This window comes from Ictidomys tridecemlineatus, chromosome 4, assembly GCF_052094955.1.
Source record: "Ictidomys tridecemlineatus isolate mIctTri1 chromosome 4, mIctTri1.hap1, whole genome shotgun sequence".
NCBI lineage: Eukaryota > Metazoa > Chordata > Mammalia > Rodentia > Sciuridae > Ictidomys > Ictidomys tridecemlineatus.
In genome coordinates this window covers 190,896,331-190,915,161 of record NC_135480.1, presented here as the reverse complement: position 1 = coordinate 190,915,161, position 18,831 = coordinate 190,896,331, and the positions used below count along the sequence as shown (strand labels likewise).

The following is an 18,831-nucleotide window of genomic DNA, read 5'->3' as shown; positions in this document are numbered from 1 at the left end:
ACTCTAAAAATCCAAAACACTCCAAAACCTGAAAGGTTCTGAGCATGACCTCCCAAATGGGAAATTCCACACCCGACCCCAGGTGATGGGTCGCAGGCCGAACGCAGGTGTGTTAACATAGGATAGTCACCTTCAGCCTGCGAGTCTAAGGTATACATAAAGCAAAAGTGACCCTCATGCTTCCACTCATGGTGAAGGGATAAAGAATTGTGATAACTTCATCATGGACATGCAAGTATTCCAAATTTCAAAATATCCCAAACCTGAAACACTTCTGGTCCCAAGCAACATATGCTTCTGACGGTGATGGGAAAACAGGCCCTGGCTGCTGCTGGGCTTGGGACGTGGAGCTCCGAGCACAGCCCATTTCTGCAACCTGATGCAGCCCTGAGGAGGGCACGGATAAACCCACGCCATAGACGAGAAAACCAAGCCCCGAGAGGTGAAGCAGCTCAGAGGGATCACAGACCCGGCCGGTGCAGCCACCTCCCAAGTCCCACGGAAGCCAGCTACCAACTTCATCATTGCTGGCAAGGCCGCGGGCCGCCTCAGCCACGGTCTTCCTGAGTGGACTTCAATAAGGGGCTGGCAGGGAGGCCTGTGACCACCGAACTCCCCAGGGTGTGCTGGTGGCTGCAGGTGAGGAGGCTGGGCACTGGGGCTCTGGAGTTCATGTGCAGGTAGGGAGCCTGGTCTAGTCACCACAGTGACCTCATCACCTCGAGCAAGTCACAAACCACTCCGTGTGTGGGTCTCCTCTCTGTGAAGTGGGGTTAATACGGGCACTGATTTGGGATCTCCTGAGAGGTAAGGTGAACGTGCACAGAACCCTGAGCACAAAGGCTGGCATCAAGCAGAAGTTTGAGTGATGTCAAGCCGTCTTAGGGGCTGTGCGACTGGGGGCCAGCGATCACGTTCCCTGAGCCTCGTTCTTCGCCTGTGTAAATGGACCGGCAACGTCAACCAGCTGACAAAAGCCCTACAGAAAGCCCCGAGTGCCACACCGACACCCAGCGAGCGAGCGCTGAGTGCCCGCTGTCGCCAGTATCATTACTGCCAGTACACACTCTGAGCTGTCGCCAGGGCAGACCGGCTGCCTACAGTCGGGAAAGGAAGTTTATTAGCGAGAATTAGCCCGTGCCATTCAGCAGCCTCTTAATGAGATTGGTGTTACTCGAGGCTGATCCTCTTTATCAGTGGCGCTGTGAACTGCGCAGCTCATGACGCTTAATTGCCCTCCCCGGAGCCAATCCTTTAATCCCGACTCAGCTGGCTGGGATTCAGCCGGGCTCTGCCTGCCTCGCTGGCCAGCCATTCTCTGGCAGCGCCCGACCAGAACAAAGCAACTGGAAACTCCTCGGAAACAAGCTGAGATGCCCGGAGAGGCGGGGCCACCGCAGGGCTCAGCCCCGATTTGCATTCTAATGGCCTCCTGTCCTCCCACTGCTGAGAGGTGGGGAAGCTCTGGCAGAGGCTCTTCCCTAATTAGGGCTCAGCTTCCAGAAGCAGGTCCAGAAGCTGGGAGGGGGTGGGTGGAGCATCCAGGGTTTTGAGGTGGAGGGTGGCCAAGGCAGGGCGGTACAGGGCGGCAGGCCTTGGGTCCAGGCACGTCCAGGTTCAGGTGGTCCGCACAGACTGCCAACCGTCACTAGCTCAGGGATTCCGGTTCCCCTGGGGCAAGTCTAAGTGCCTTGAGGTGTCTGAGCCAGGAGAGGGATGCTGAGGGCAAAGGCAGGAGGGAGGCCCGGGGACACAGGAAGGTGGCTGACAGCTGGCGACCTGGGTTCTGTGTACCCTCATTTTAGGGATGGGGACAGAGTTTCCTGCCTGAGGTCACACAGCGTCAGGGCACATCCTTGCAGCAGAACTGGAACTCAAGTGTCCTGGCTGCCACTCAAGAGGTCTGATTTGAAAGAGCTCATGAGAAATAACTAATGGCCCAGCCCAAAGATGGTGCGGACCAGTGCCTGATATATGGCAGATCCCTAATAAATACGTGTGGGACGAAGACAAGTGGAGCTCACGGCAGAGCAGCGGCTCCCCTCAGAGCCCTGTCCTGCTGTGTTCTGCGCTGGCTGAGCCCGGCATGGAGGATTATAGGAAAGATCTATAACCTTCGAGGGGTACAAATGATAGCCACGACAATGACAGTAGAATCAACAGCAGCTGCCAATCAACCGAGCCACCCCGTGGGCAGGGTGCTTTCCACACAGGCCTTCTAGTGCCCCTGAAGGATTCCCCTGAGGCACAGAGAGACCCACAGCCAGCTGCCCCCTCCGGGATGTGCTTCCTCTTGCAACGTTGCCAGTCAGGCTGTCTCGGGGCGGTGGCTCTGAACTCGCTTTAGAGGTTCACACTGGTCCTGGTTCAGGGGGTGGTCTAGGAGTCTGCCTGGAGCAGCCCTCCTAGTGACTCCCACATCTGCTTTTTCTCTGTACCCAGGATTGAACCTCGCATGCACCATCACAGACCTACATTCCCAGCCCTTTAATTTTTTTTTTTTTTTTTGTAATTTCAAGACATAGTCTTGCTAAATTGTCCAGGCTGGCCTCAAACTTGCCATCCTCCTCCCTCAGCCTCTTGAACAGCTGGGATTACAGGCAAGCACCACCATGTCTGGCTCTGAGTGCAACTATTTTACGGGACCCCGTGTCACAGTGCATGGGACCGTCCTAGACTGGCTGAAGCCCAGCCTGGGCGGGAGGCTCCTCACAGCCACCAGGAAGCCTTCTTTGACCCCCTCGACCCCAACGGTGCTCCCACAGGGCCTGTGCGGACCCCAGGGCGCAGACCACCCTGTGTCATAAACAGCTGACTGATAAGGACTCTCTGAGGGTGGGTTTCACATCCTGCGACGTCCAGGGAAGTGCGGCTTTCCCAGGGACCTCAGTCTCTCTTCCGTTTGAGGAACTGAGGGGGGGCAGGAGAGGAGCCGGTGTTGGCGGGCGCCCTTACCTGCGTGGGACTGCATGTGCTCCAGCAGGTTGTTGTAGAACTGGAACTGGATCCCGCAGGCTCCGCAGGTGTAGGGCTCTGGGGGGAGACGGGGCAGCGTGAGGGGCAGCACACACCCGGGCACCTTCTGTGGGGACCCAAACATACGCTGGGTCTTGGTGCTCAGGGCTCCGGGCCCAGCCTGTCTGCTCCCCTGCACTAGGCTGGGGACACAGGGAGCAACGGAGAGAGGAAGACATGCAGCTGGAGATCACGGGATCTGGTGGAGTGCTATTTATTGAGCGCTTACTGCATGCCAGGCACCGTTCTGGGCACTTGGGAGGGGCTTGGGGAGGACCCCATCCAGGGAGCAAGAGTTCTCTGAGAACAGTGACTGGTGCCACAGCCCAGCCCTCTACCTGAGACAACAGAAGTCACATTCACCAAGTGAACGAATGAGTGAACGAATGAATGAATGAATGTATGAACCAACAAAAAAAACAGCAGCCAACACATGCTCAGTGAGGAAGCGGGAGGCCGGGTTGGGGGTGGGGCGAGGACAGGAGGAGGCAGCAGAAGGGAGCCAGGGCGCCTGGGCCTGAACTGCCAGCTCTGTCCCCAGCACTCCAGGCAGTGCAGGGCACTAAGGGGGAGGAGGAGAGGAAGGAAGTGGGAAAAGAACAGTGGAAGAGCGAGGCAGAGAGAGGAGGTGGCTGGCCAGCTCCAAGGAGGTGTCCAGAGGCTGCACTGATGGCCAGGAGGGGACGCCTGGCAGGGTTGAGGGGCAGAGGCAGGCTGCCTGGGGCCAGGGCTCCGCCCTGCCCTGTCCAAACTTGTCCACTGGCCCTGGGGCCTCCCACCTGCTGCTGCGCCTGCCCAGGAGGGTGGCCTAAGCCGGTCTCCAAAGCCCAGGTCAGGGATGTAGGAGGCCAGCCGAGTCCTGCCCTGCCTTGCCCTCTCCAGCCCCCCAACAGGATGGTCACTTACTCTGCGGGAGAGGGGAAGGATTGGGAATCAGGGGACTTGCAGTTTCTGCAAAAAGAGAAACCGTTTAGCTGAGTCTCTCCCAGTCTGCGGTTCTGTGACCGCCATGACTTCTCTTTCTAACCTGTGAGCCGCATGGGGCTCCCAGGAGTGGGGAGCACCCGTCAGCCAGGTGCACAATCTGGGGGGAAGCATGGGGTGGTGGCGGCATGGAGTGGGTCACACATTTCAGAGAGTGCAGGCTTCCCGTGGGTGCTGGGGCCTCCAGGCAGGGTGAGATCAGGCTGGGTCATCCCCCTAGGATTTTGTGAGGACACAGGAGTCCTAACAAGAGAACATCCACGTGGTTGTCCACCTGGGGCAGTGCCGGAAGGTGCTCCCGGGGTCGGTCGGCAAGATGGGGGAGTAGCAACAGTCTGTGGGCCATGGGGTTACGATCAACTCTCCTGAGCTCAGTCTCCTCACTGCCTCCCACGGGGATGGGGTAAGGATGGAAACGGGTGAGGCACATCACGCTCCGCACACACGCTAGGCACATAGTAAGCGCTCAATAAATGGTGGCTGCCGGTGGCAGCAGCCCATGACGGCATCATTCCCGACAGCAGAGTTGGCTCCAGGGCACGAGAGGCACAGGGGGTGCAGGGTGGCGTGGCTGGGAGCCCAGGGCACATCGGGAGACCTCTGTTCCAGTCCCCTGCTGCTACTTAGTCCTGCCTGGCGAGTCACCCCTCCACTCACAGACTGCCCTGGAGAGGTGGTGTGCGTGACGTCATCTAAAGCCCCAGCCCCGTCCCTAGGCACTCAAGCTTCACTGGTTTACTAAAAAAACAAACAAAAAAACCCAGCCACCAGGAAAAGCCCCACGTGCCTCAGTGCGTCACTGGCCGGGGCACTCACTGCGGCTCCGCCAGGTCACCACAGCGGGGAGAAACAGAGGCACTGGCTGAAGCCGCTAGTGGCCAGGCGGTGGAGCTGGCTTGTTCTTGGGCCGGGGCTGCATCACCATCTGTGTCCCCAGCTACCGCACAGAGTCCTGTCCCCACAGGTGCCTCAGCCTAGGGAAGCACAGTGGCGGGATGCCTGTTCCCTCAAGCCCTGGCTGTCCCTGCTGTGCCTTTCTTGGACAGGCTGCTGGTGACCACCTGTGGCCTGCCAGGCTGACCCCACAGCGGCCATTCTAGAGGCTGGGGTGCTCTGCCAGGGTCCTGCCCGAGGCAGTCAACAGGGGGCGCCAGACACCACCAGGAAACGGCAAAGCGCCTGCGCTGAAGGGGCTGGAAGGGAATCCTCCTTAGGACAGTGCCAGGTCCAAAGTGGGGGTGAAATCTGGGACCTCTGGCTTTCAGAGCCTTCTCTACTGTACCCCCTTTGCCTCTCCTAGGAAGAAACCGGCTGCAACATTAGTGTTAAAAGCAGCAATGGCTCTCTGAGGCCACCCATCTGGGCTGGCGGACAAGTTTTGGGAAGGGGAGTTCCTCTCTCCACGGGGAGCAGACAAAGAAGAGCCACAGAAGGGTGGCCCTGGAAGAGAAGGCCCCTCCTGCTTCTGCCTGGCCCTGCTGTCCCTCCCCTTCCCAGCCCCAGCCTCCCCCGCTCCCACCCATCATGCACCAGGAAGACTCAGCCCACCAGGGCTGGGATGGAGGTGGCTGTGGTGCCAGCCAGCACCGGTGTCACGGGCACACTCACCGCTGGAGTTCTGTGAACTGCTGTTGGTCTCTTCAAAGTGGTTTTGTGCTTTGCTTTCTACTCTCCGACTAAAGGCGCTTTCTGCTGGGAGAGGGACAGGACAGAAAACCATGGGGACAGTCAGCACGAGGTCTCCAGGGAGGGCAGGAGGAGGCCCTGGGGCTTGGTGAATGCCCAGGGCTCTCTGCTGGGGGAACAGCACAGTGGGGCCCCAGGAGGCCCTCCTGGCCATGCCCAGGAAGTCTAGGCACCGTGGGGGTGAGCTGCCCAGGGACACAGGTGAAATCCAGCCAGTGAGCAGATGGCACATGGGCCTGGGTCTCCCATCTTTGGTTCCACATGTGTGACACCAATTCGTTTGAACCTGCCAACAGCCACTCCCTCTGCAGACCCCACTCCACGGCCCCACGAAGGAGCAGGGAGGACGGCGGCCCGTTTCCTGGGGGCGGCTTTGAATCAGCAGGAGGTCAAGCAGCCGACTCTAGTTTCCCAAGCTGGCGGTCACCAGCGGCAGGCAGAGCATCCTGGGTCAGGGGGCATGGCAGGCACGGAAAGTGAGGGGTCAGTTCACTCAGGGGCGGGGACAAGGGCTCGGCCACCCTTGAGTGATTTCTGGCATCTCTGCCCGTGGGCTGCAGCTTGCTGAGTGGCCGGCCCTCTCTCTGGTTCTCTTTCAAAACCCCACGATGCAGAAACAGGGTGCAGGCAGGTGACACCACAGGCCCAGCCCCGCCCCACCTGCAGAAGGCACCAAAACAGAGAATCTGCGGTGGAAGAGAACCTGCTTTCCAAGACATTCTTGGCACCATAGGGACACCGCTACTCCAAGAGCTGACGGCCTCAGGGCACACGTCCACTGGGATGTGAGCCGACCCTGTCCCCTTCGTAACTTGCAAGAGGACAGCCAAGGCTTGAAGTCCTCCCAGAACGAGACTGTTCGTCTTTACTTAACTCAGCTCCTACGGAACATCAGGGGTCCACGGAACCCCATTTTAAACATACTAGATTCTGTAGCAGCCCTCCAAAGTGGGGACCTAAGAACCCATTTTGGGAAATGCCAGTCTTATCCTGTCCATCCTACCCCAGAAGGGCAAGTGCTCAGCTGTGAGTGCCAGGGCGCCAATAACCATGGGGACAATGGGTGGGAAAGGAAGCCAGAGTAGCTCCACGGCCTGGCACAGCTCTCCCCACCCTCCCACCTGACAAGGAGGCTCCGTCTTGGGGACAAGGCTCCTTTCAGAGGTGTCTGCAGACTGCCCGGGCCAAGCACCTCAGACAGCACCTGCCAACTGTCTGTAAGGAGGCCCTCCTAACCGAGCACCTACTCTGTGCAGCCCTGGGCAGACACTCCACAGCTGTGGTCTCCCTTAATCCCCCCATAGCTCTGAGAGGCTGAGAAACACAGCAGAGAGAGAGAGAGAGAGAGAGAGAGAGAGAGAGAGAGAGAGAGAGAGAGAGGGGCTGTTGAATTCAGGCCCAGGGTGCATTGCCAGCCCTCTAAGACAGCAGTGAGATGTCACCGGGGGAGTCCACGCCTCCATTTATGAAGCTCTGGAGTGAGGAAGCAATCGCCTTCTCCACCTTAACCCTTGTGTCCGCAAGGGGACAGGTGCCCACCTCTGTGGGAGTTTTGTTCTGACCAACATCTGTTTGGAACTCAACACAACGGATGTTGCCAACTCTTGGGGGGTCCCCTACTGCTCAACCAATTGTGCAAAATTTGCACTGCTTCATGTGCCTCTGATGGAAAGCCAGTGTGTGAGGCTCCAAGTCAAGTCCCAGTCCCAGACGTGTTCTCTCACACACAAGAGCTCCACACTCCAGGAGGATGAGGGCGGTGGCCACGTCCAGCTCGCACCACCTCACAGGCCCTGCCAGTTCCTGCTCCCAACCTGGTGTCCTCTGGCCTGCCCAGCTGGGAAACCCAGGAGTGATCCCATCAAGACTCTTCTAAGTCACAGGGGCAGTCCAGGCATGCCCCAGCTTGCTGGACACTTGCTTCAAAACATGGAGGTTCAACAGCTGCCACATGCCACATCAGCCCCTGTGGGCCGTGCTCTGCAGAACTTGGGTGCAAACTCCCAGCCACAAAGCTCTAGTGCAGATGGGGATTTGAAAGCCAACATCCCATTATCCAGGTGCGTCCACGTCTACCGCCAATGATACCACCATGACCTGGCTGCTTCAATTTGTAACTACTATAGCAAAAACACAACCGTCCCCCAAAACCCACGGCCTTCGAGGCTGACTGACTCCTCTCCTTTCGGGAGATCTAAGCACTGTAAACATCAACCACCACACCCTGCCCAGAGCAGCCTCCAGAACCTGAGCAGAGGCGGGCACGGCTCTCACCCAGCGGGGTCATCGGTCACACAAACCCAGCGGCTCATTCATCTGAGCGCTCACTCAGATCACCTGCATGTTGAGGGGCTGGCTCTGGCCTCAAGGGAACTGAAGGGCCAGAAGTCCCCGGAACCCCACATGGCCACTCCACCCCAACTCCCACCAAGCCAGGCAGGCAGCCGAGGCTTGTTCTCTGCAGGTACGAATCCAAGCGTTCCCGGCAGGGGTGCAGGGGTGCTTGGTACGGGGCAGGTCTTGTTTGTTTTCTAGATGGAATGACCCTGGGGACTGTCTGATGCCTGTTCACCCTTCTGGAGCCAGAACGCCTTGACCAGGAAAAGGCTGGAGCTGGCGTCCCCCAGTGTCCCACCTGGCCTCTGTCTCACGCCAGGGTTTCACGGGGAGTGCCAGCTACGGGGCAGCCAGGAGGACGAAGCTCTCATCAGCCACCTGCTTCACGGACAGCAGCTCCACAGGAAAAGGACATTTTTAGACTGAGTTATATGAGAAGCGGAGAGTGCAAACTCATGCCAACAGGGTCCAGGCAGGTGACAGACATGAACGGGGCGGGATGAACACAGACAACAGAGGGGACACGATGAGAAATGACCCCTGCTGGGGGGCCGCGGGGGTGGGAGGCAGAGGGCAGGATGGCGAGCTGGAGCGAGCTGGAGCACACGTGTTCCGGGGCAAAGGAGACAGTCAATTGCTACCCTGCAGGAACGTGGGCCCAGGGGCCAGGCCTGACTTCTCAGTGTCAGTTAGAAATCAAAATTCTCCTCATGTTCAAATGCTGGCCACTAATAAGTCGTAGAAGCTTACACAGGCCAAAGACAACAGGCCCCTTGGCCTTGATTTGGGAGAAAATACTCTATGACTTTAAAAGTTTGCAAATCGTCTTGTACAACCTTCTTTCTTAGGACAAGGGACCTGGCTCAGAGAGGTTAGGTGGCTTGCCAAGGTCACAGAGCCGGCCCGCGGCAGAGCTGGGCCCCACGTTTGTCCCAGAGCATGAGGGGACCTCTGTTCTTGCTCTTGCAGGGGAACAATGGCCCCAGACACGGCTGTGGCAGGTTGGGGGTGGAGGAAGTGTGGGGTGATGTGGCCACTGGTACCTGCGGTCGCCTTGCTTGCTGGAGATCCCGAATTTGGAGTGCGGAACGTCTGGGTTTGGGCTGCTGGAGGGGTGCGGTGCAAGAGGGTGGCACAGCGGACCACGGAGGCCGGCGCTTTTTTCCCCGACTGGTTCGTCTGGGTCTTCGCTGCCACGAAGCGTGGAGACGGGGTGACCTCTGGATGTGAACACTCAGAGCCCGTGTCTGGATCGTCCGGCGGCTCCCACCCAGGGGCGGCACCTGAGAGGGGCACGCTCTCAGTCCCCGGGGGGCCCTCGGGCCAGCAGAGCAGGTGGCCTCTCAGGCCAAAAGCATCCATGTGCCAGAGCTGGGACAGCTCTGCCCAGCTGACCCTGGTCTACTGAGAGCAAGGCTCTCACTCCCTGGGCCCGTCCCGGAATCTAGACCCTTCCCTGGCTTCCTGGAGGAACACTGTCAGCTCACACTGTTACCTGGAGGCCACTGACCAGCCCCCTCGTAGATGACCTGTCCCCCTGCCAGCCCCGTCTGAATTCATTACTATAGGTCCAAGCACATCTTCTAGAAGGTGGCTTCTAAGCCCCTCTTCCTGGAAAGGCAGGCAGGCTCAGAGGTAAGGACAGCAAGCAGACAGGCAGGACGTGCTGGGTGGAGGGGAGGCTGGGGCAGGTACAGGGAAAGGGCTCTGCAGTACCCAGTGGACCCCACCCGGAGCTGGTGGGGTCCACTGGTCCCCTTAAGGAAGTCCCACCAGCCCCAGAAAGAAATCCCAAGGCCACTTGGCTCCCACTCTCTGGACTTTGACTTGGGAACCACAGATACGTCCCCACATTCCCTCTGGCTGAGGCCCAGGACCTCAGTGACCCCCAAGTTCAGCTGCAAGTACGAGGACAGTTCTTCCAATAGCACGCCCCCCGCCTGAGGCCAGAGTGAACCTGCACAGTCCAGCCCATGCTGCTGCCCAGAGCCCACCTCTGGGTTCTCCACCGTCTCCCTGTGTGAGTGCGGGCACCAGGGCAGGACGCTGTCACGGGACCCGCGCTGAGACTGGAGTGAGGCCGGTCACCTCTGAATGCTACCTCTGCACCTTTTGGCTTCTGGGTCCTGGCCTCTGTACCACCCTCTCCTGGCCTCAGTTGTCCCTGCCTCACCCACTGCTGAGAGGGATGGCCCCTCTGGATGGCAGCCCGCAGGGATTCCATGAGAGACTCCAGAGAGCCACGGGGCACCTGGATGGCAACTGCCAGGAGCGACTGCCGGAGTTTCTTAGAAACCAGGAAACAAGGCCCAGACAGGCTGTGAGGTTTCCCATGGCCATGCAGGAGGTCAGTGTGGGACAGGACAGGAGCACCGTCTGCCAGCCACCCAGGGAGGCCGCTGCAGAACATTAGGCCCCCCCCCACCTCACCTGGGGTGCCACCTCACACATTCCAGGGACTGGGACATGGGGACAGAGAGCTGCGGACCTGGGCAGAGGGAGAGGGAGCTCCGAGCAAGCTGCTGTCCCTCTGCGGTCTCTCTGCAGCCCTGCAGGACATTTTCCAGGACCCTCTCTAGACTGGCCCCTCTCATGGTGGATTTCTGCTGTCAAAACCTGGCATTCCCGGGGACAGCCCTGCTTTCTCTGCGGCAGGGGCCCAAGGGACACCATGCAGCCCCTGATCTAATGAAGCGGGCCTTCACCTATGTGCTGCCAGGACCTGCTGGCCTCTCCAGCGCTGGCCCAGGGCTCTCACCTTCTCCAACACCCAATCATTCCCTCTGCCTGCTGCTCCCGTATGCTAACCTGAAACAGCTCTTCCTTAGGGAGTCCTTCCTGGTCCCTCCTCACCTGGCCACCTGTTAGCCCCCCAGAACTGACCATCATTTACAATGACACGCTGTGTGGCCATATTTCTTTCCCCATCAGCCTGCGAGCTTCCTGAGGGAGGGGCGCTCCCGTTGCCACCCCTCACCCCACGCATGGAGTCCCCGGTCCTCCCCGACACACAGGGAGTGCTCAGCAGAAACCGCGGCCCCCATGGCAGCCAGGAGAGCAGAACCCAGAACACGGAAGCAGGGAGCGTCAGAGAGGAGATGCCAACAAGGGGACAGTCAGGGCACAAAGCTATCTGACCCGTCACCCTCTCACTGGCCCCGAGGGTGTGAGGCCGGTGGGGCCACAGAAGCTCAGAGAGATTCTGGGAACCACTTGAGAGCCACACAGGGCCAGGGCTGAGCCAGGACGAGTTCCCCAGGCTCCCTGCTCAAGTCACCCACAGTCTGCTCCATCTTACGTGGAACGCTGGAATCCCTTCCTCAAACTGGCTGGCTTCCCGTGTCAGAAACACAGGAGCCATCACACATCAGATACCCGAAGACACAGCACTGGGCCTCCCCTTTGGAACGCTGGGAATTTAACTGGGGCAAAAAACCCCACAGGAACACAGGGATTTGAGTGAAGTGATCAGATAACTAAGAGAGTAAGAGACCAGGGTCTCTGAGACCCCACAAGGGAGAGGAGGGTGACTTCAAGGCTGATGGAGCCCTGGGCTCAGCATCTGGAGAAGGGAGTGGATGGGAGGCATGAGGTACGAGGAGCCGGCACGGGGACCCTTCCTCACTCGGGCCATGATGGAGTGCCTGTGAGGACCACCCTCCTGCCATGTTCCTCTGTAAAGCTGGAATGGCGACCATGACCCACGATGACAGGCCTTGATCCCAGGTGGTCAGAACTGTGATTCATCAGATGACACGAGCCCCCGAACCGCTCCAGACCTCTGCCCAGAGCTCTACCTTCTGGAGCAGGGCACAGAGGAGTTTCCAGAGGAAGCACGCCACCCACTGAACTGCAGAGAAAGCTCTCACGGCCGGGACTTCTGAGGTGGCTGGAATTCACAGGGCAGAATAACCAAGAGAATTGTGCAAAGGAAAGAATTCCAGAAATGTGCAGAGGGCCCCCTGGATGTCTCTGGCTGAGTCTTCAACTGCATGTGTGCAGCTCTCTGCAAAGCTGAGCTCAAGACAGACAGCAGAGGGCTGCGACTGAGCCAAGATCAGGAGGTCACACAAGGCCAGGGCTGTCCCACCTGCCCGAGAGCAGCAACGGTGCTGAATGGGTCACAGGTTCAACGGAGACCCAGAAAGGCCGTGTGCTAAAGGAGCTAGTGTCACCCTGGAATCAGAAGGATTCCAGACGGGCCCTCCCTGCTTGAAAACAAGCTTTTGAAGTATCCAGTCCATCTGTCAGTAAATAGCTGCTCGCCACTCACGGTCAGCACTTTCCAAAGGAAAAACCAAAATCCAGTCACTCCACAAGGTAACATTCCAGTGTGCAGAACAGAATGAGTATTCTCCAGGTAGGAAACTGAGATTAGCAACCAAGAGGAAAACCAGTCAACTGCATCGCAGAAATGAGAGGGATGATGCCATTAGGAAACAAACAGCTATTATAAATATGCTCCAAGGGTTTAAGGAGGGCTGGGCTTGCAGCTCAGGGGCACAGCATTAGCCTGGCAAGTGCAAGGACCTTGGTTCAATCCTCATTAATAGGGAAAAAAATTACGTTTTAAAGGGAAACACAAATATAATGAAGATAAAAATGAAAGCTTTAAAAAAAGAACCAATGGAACTTACAGAGATTAGATGCTGCAGAAAAAAAGATCAGTGAATTTGAAGACAGGGCAGCAGAATATTTCCAACCAGAAGCATAAAATATATGCAATGGACGTATTCTTTCAACAAAGCTCAAAGAATGAACAGCTTCAGTTGATCTGTACACATTATCAAATGTGCATCTATATGTAATTAAAGTCTCAATAGGAAGGAAAAATTACATAAAAATATCTGAAAAAATACTGATTAAAAACTCCCCAAACTCTTATAAAAACATAAACGGATTGAAGAAGCTCAATAAATCTCAGATAGACAAAACTTTAGCCTAGAATTCCATATCCAGAGGAAATATCCTTCAAAAGAGAGGATGAAATAAAAACATCTCAGTGGAGAGCACCTTTCATCAATAGACTTATAATGTAAGAAATGTTAAAGGAAGTTCTTCAGGAACAGAGAAAAATGGTAATAGAAGGAATTCATATTTATACAAAGAAAGCAGAAAATGGCACATATGTGGGTAAACATAAAAGGCATTTTTTCAATTCTTAACTACTTTAACAAATACTTAGCTGTTTAAAGCTAAAAGAGCAATTCTTAGATAAGAACAGCACAGACTAGGAAGATAGCAATAAGAAGTATACTGTTGGGGCAGGAGATGTGGCTCAGTGACAGAGCATTTCGCCTAGCAGGTGCAAGGCGCTGCGTTCAATCCTCGACACTGAAAAAAAAAGTATATCATTGCAAGGCTTCTACACTGGATGTTATGTATATGATATACATTCATGATAAGTGATAATACATTAAAGATACATAATATAAACCACAGTGTGAAAAAGAATTACTAGCAGAAAGTAAAATAACAAGCAACAAAAAAAACCCACCTTGATTAATTCGAAAGAAGGCAAAAAAGAGAAAAGGATAAATGACAAGAACAAATGGAACGAGTAGAAAAAATACAAGATGTTAGACTTAAATCCAACCACATCAATAAATTATATTAAACATAAATGGATTAAACACTTCAATTAAAAGGCAAAGATCACTACACTGGATAAAAGAACAAGAACCAACTACACTACACTTCAAATATAAAGGTATAAATACACTAAAAGAAAAAGGTGAAAAGAAATATACGATGCAAACCCTAATTCACAAAGGAAGACAAGAAGATTTCAGAAAACCAGGTATCATCAGAGATAAAGAAGGGCATAGCACAGTTTTAAAAACGGTCAACTCATCATGACATGACACCAGCGTGTACACCTAATGACAGTACTTCAAGTAAGATGAATCGAAACCTGGAAGACCTAAAAAAGGGAAATAACACTTCCTTCTCTGTACCCGATAAGACAAACTAAACAAAAAAAGTCAAGAACAGGTGTGATGGTTTGGCTCTTAAAGGTCCCCAAAAGCTCATGTGTTGAAGGTTTGATTTCCAAGGAGGCAGTATCTAGAGATGTGGCTTTTAAGAGGCAATTCAACCATGAGGACTCAGTTCATGAATGGATTAATTCACTGATGGATTATTGTTTAATGCTTGGGGAGGAGCTTTGTTATAAAAAGTGAGCTCTCTCTGCATCCTGCCTGCCATGAGGGGAGCAGCGTGTCTCTTCCACATGCTCCTGTCCTGATGTATTGCCTCTCCACAGGCCTAAAAGCAGCTGGACCAGAGGACCATGTACTGAAACCTCAGGACAAAATAAACCTTTCCCCCTTTTGTTTTTCTCAGGTATTTTGTCACAGCAAAGCAAGCAGACTAATTCAAAGGGCACAGAGATTTGAACAGCACCACTGACCTGACCTACTACAGTATACACCATATAGAAGTGTGCAGAGGGGTGTATTCTTTTTTCTTTTTCTTTTTTCCTTGCAGGTAAACATAAAAGGCATTTGGGTACTGAATATCAGCAAGTAAGACCATATGTCAGATCATAAAACATGTCTCAACAAATTCAGAAGACAAGCGGTCACACTACGTATGTACTCTGAGCACAATGGAATTAAATTAGAAATCAATCCCCAAACTCTGATTCCCAAATACTTGGAAATGGAATACATTTTCTAAATAATCCTTCCTACAAAGACCAAACTGGAAAAGAAAATTCAAATGACCATTCACAAATGAACAGACAGGGGAAACTGTGGCCTGTACACCTAGACAATGAATGCTACTTGTTACACACTGCACAATGATATTTGGGTTGATGACAGACAGATCATGTACCTAATGGTGGCCCCATAAGATGAGAACACGTAGTGATATGGCCATCTCAGGTTGTAGAAGCACACTCTTTAATGAACAACAATGAAACCCTCTAGCAATGCATTTTTCCAGTGTGAATCCATCCCTAAGCAAATGCGTGACTGTGTTCACTAATTAGAAGGATGAACTACTGATACCTGCAAACATGGAAAAGATTCAGGAAAAGATTATGCTGAGTGAAAGCCAGATTTCCCCCCAGGTTAAAAAAAAAAAAAAGAGTACGTCCTGTAAGATTCCATATATGTGAAACTGTAGGCAAACTACTCCACGGTAATATAAAGCAGATGAGTGTTGGCCAGGGGATGACAATCGAGGAATTAAAAAGGACCCTGGGAAGTATTGGGAGTGAGGCATATTGTCCATGATCTGAATTTTGGTGATCACTTCATGGGTACATACGAAGGTCAGAACTTATTAAACTGTATACTTTAAATCACAGGCACTTTATTGTATGACTATATACCTCAAAAACTTTATAAATTTTTTTTTTACTAGAAATACTTATTTCCTTGATTACAACTCTCATTAATACACAACGGGTTGAATGTGGGGTAGTCTATGATCCTAGGACTCAGTTCCCCACCCTTGGAGAGTTTGGGGAGTGCTTAAAAAACAGGTAAAATCCTGAGAAATTGTAAACTCTTTAAGGAGTAAGCAGAACGCACACTCTTGAAAGCAAATTAATTGTATAAACTACCTGGGCTTTTCAAGTACTTTGGGTGTCTCTGCAAGAATTTGGTGTGGTGATTATCACACACATATACCTGTACATCGAATCATCAAGTTGAACCCCTAGACGTGTACTATCAGAAAAAAAAAGATGTTTAAAGAAGGAGATCATTCTTCTGGCAAAGAAGGAACATCGTGAGGTTGCGGCTTCCTCCAGCTCATCACAGTTAGACTTTCTGATAGTCTTCATCTATCTGAATAAAGCGTCGGCCTGGTGACCTCCCTTTCCCCCCACCCAAAACCCATGTAATTTACCACACTAAAGGGATAAAAGATGAGAATCCGCCCCATCATCTCAACATTAATTTACAATAAGAACTTCTAGTGTCGCATGGAGGAAGGCAACTTTGACCAAAAAAGAGCCCCCGAGAAAGCCACTTCAGCCAACAAGACCCCTGGACGGAAGTGCTGATGCTCACGGTGAGGAGAAACGGACGCCCATGACCGGGAGCCAGGGGCCGCATCGGCTGGTTTCCCCTGTTCGACACAGTGCCGAGGGGCCCTAACCGAGCAAGGTCGGAAAGAAATAAGTGGACGAAGAGGGTGCAGACCGGAAAGAGAGAAGCACCACTGACTTTTTTTTTAGCTTGGTGACCTCATCAAGTGCAAAGAAGAGACTAAGAAATCTACAAACACCTGTTAAATAAGCAGTTTTAGCCAAGGTGCAAGAGGCCAATTCAATATACGAAAAATTAACTGTTCATAGATAATAGCAACAAAAATTAGAAGATTAAATTTTAAAATCAGAGTAGCATCAAAAACAAACAAACAAACACCCCTCCACACATACACACACACACGAAATACTTAGTGATACCTTAATGAGACCCATGGAAGACATCTACCCGATGCACTGCAAAAGGACAGAAATCTTTGTGCACAGACGGGGTAGGAACACCCAGGTACCTCTCTGCATGGCTGGAAACAAATCCTGACTGACACAGCTCACATCATTCACAAACGATAACTCCAAGTGGCTCACAGACCCACATGCATAAGTTAGAACTGTCTAAAGGAGGATGTGTCCACCACCTTGAGGTGGGCAAGGCTACCCCTGAGTTAGGTCCCAGAAAGCGCTAACGGTAGATCAATAGCCCTTGATCAAAATGACCAACACCTGTGCACCAGGAGGCACTGCGCGGAAACCAGCAGGCCCGGCAGATCCTGGGGGAACTCAGCCTGGTCTCCTGTGTCTGACAAAGGACCTGGCCAGCAGGAATGTGCAGAGAGCTCCTACAGTTAACAGAAAGACAGTGGACTCACCCCCAAAATGGGCAAACGGCTTACACAGACCCTATCAGCATGCCAATCTCCATGTCCGTGGTCCGTCAGAACGACTGTCTCTTGTTTAGCCTTGGAGAACCAATCCTGCTGAATCGAGCCTACACCTCTCATGCTGTATTTGAAACACAGATGTAGCTAGAGTCCCCACACTCCAGCAAGGAACAGAGGTTCACTCGATAGACACAGAAAAATAAATAAATAGGATCTACGACAGAAAGAAAAATAAATAAGAAACAGGAAAAAGAAGAGACGGCCCTTTAGAAGATGAAGCATGAGGACGTTCGGGAAGAAGCGTAGGGTGTAAGCTCTGCATCACCTTCTTACTGCATGTCCACCATGCTGCGTGGGACCGCTGAGCGATCGAGCATGGGCCTGGAGTCCAGGCAGGTTCAAAGCCAAGCTCCTTGACCTCACTCAACTCGATAGGTGGAAAACAGAAGCAGCACTGAAGATATCCCCCCAGGGTGAGAGCGAGTGCAGGTGGCCTCGTACCTACCCTCACGTGAGCCAGTGCATTCTGGGGCACACCCTCTGACACCAGGAAGTCACCACTTCACTGGACAGCCCAGAGAACAGCTGCCCACAAACAGCCCTGACGTCTGCGCACCAGCACCAGGGGTCACTCAAATGGCTGGGTTGGTGCCCACCCAGTAGGAACTCTATGCTCTCCCCCTACACATGAGCTGGCTCTGCAGTGGGCACCGGGGCCACAGCAGATGTCTGCCAGAGGTGCTGGAAATCTCCATCCTGGGCTGCAAGGCCCTGAGAATTCCCACGGATGGGAAACTTGGGAAGGGAACAGCCATCAACATCATGCAGCGGTCAAGGGTCAGGCCAGGTCAGGAATCCCGGCCAGTGCCGGACATCAGGACTGAAGCTCTTGCCCCTAGAGACAAGCTTCATCTCCACCTCTCTGCCAGCAGGGGACAGCTGCCGGAGGCTGCCTACAACGCCCTCCACCCCCACCCAGCACCTTCCAGAGGCCCCTGCTGTGCTGCTATTCACAGGGCCCAAAGGGTCTGGGGTCTCCCAGACTGTGAGGGGCTTGAACCCCAGGGACCCTTGTGAGCGCTTCCCGTAGCCTCCTGACCTGAGTCTCCCGTCCATCCATTGGGGTGGGATCCCCAAGGCTCTGCCATGGATTCCCAACCCCGGGCCCCGCTGCCCTGAGATGCCCGGAGCTGCCCCAGAGGCCCTGCCCGTCAGAGCTTAGGTTTCTCCTCCTCTGCAGGAGGGGCGAGGACCGAGGGCTCCCTACCTCACAGATTGGGGTGGAGGACTGAGAGCCTCCTACCGCACAGACTTGGGACGGAGCCCCTCCCTCTGACATGTGGAAGGAGTGTTGGGAAATCTGCAAGTGGGCCGACAGGCATCATCGGGAGAATGGAAGGAGAATGGACGCCTGTGTCCCTGCAGGGAGGGGACTTGGGGCCTGTCTTTGCCAGGCGGGGAGTGAGGGACTGTGGGTCAGAGCAAGAGGGGAGCTACCACCTCTCCAGCAAGCCTCCACACCCAGGGCCCCCAATTTCCTGCTCAGCGCTTCCTCCCCCTCACTGGTCCTGCTCAAGGCAGAGAGGTAGCTGTCTGTCTGGGTCAGCCACACCCCTATCTGGGCCAGTTTCTGCATCCGCTCAGACACTGAGGCATCACGGACTGCTGGCTCTGGGCTAGGAACCAGGAACCTCATGATCTGGATGTACTCAAGGAGGTGGGGACAAGGCCATTGCAGGACTTGGACAAATGACACCCACCTTCCTATCTACAAGTCTACATGGGCCCTAGACTTCTGAGACCATTACGGGAGGGGTCCGACCCTGCCGGATTAAGATGGGGCCTGCCGAGCTACGCTAGCCCCTGTGGTCAGGTGGCCCTGGAACAGATCCAGCCACATCCAGCGACCACAGCTGACTCAAAGGC

General features: G+C 54.2%; 1 protein-coding gene across 17 annotated transcripts in view; it reads right to left on the bottom strand.

Annotated features, from left to right (window-relative positions):
- Znf618 (zinc finger protein 618) overlaps positions 1-18,831 on the bottom strand; it is a 153,093-nt gene that overhangs the window by 12,844 nt on the left and 121,418 nt on the right. For 7 of the 17 annotated variants that reach the window (XM_078047999.1, XM_078048001.1, XM_078048003.1 and 4 more), the window contains 3 exons: positions 9,066-9,305; positions 5,608-5,691; positions 2,956-3,033 (listed from right to left, as the gene is read on the bottom strand). The exons of 2 other annotated variants lie outside the window; for them this stretch is intronic. In XM_078047999.1, the coding sequence (XP_077904125.1) occupies positions 2,956-3,033; positions 5,608-5,691; positions 9,066-9,305 (402 nt within the window). The remainder of the gene's footprint in view (positions 1-2,955; positions 3,034-5,607; positions 5,692-9,065; positions 9,306-18,831) is intronic. 8 more of the 17 variants (XM_078048000.1, XM_078048002.1, XM_078048005.1 and 5 more) reach the window with 3 other exon arrangements.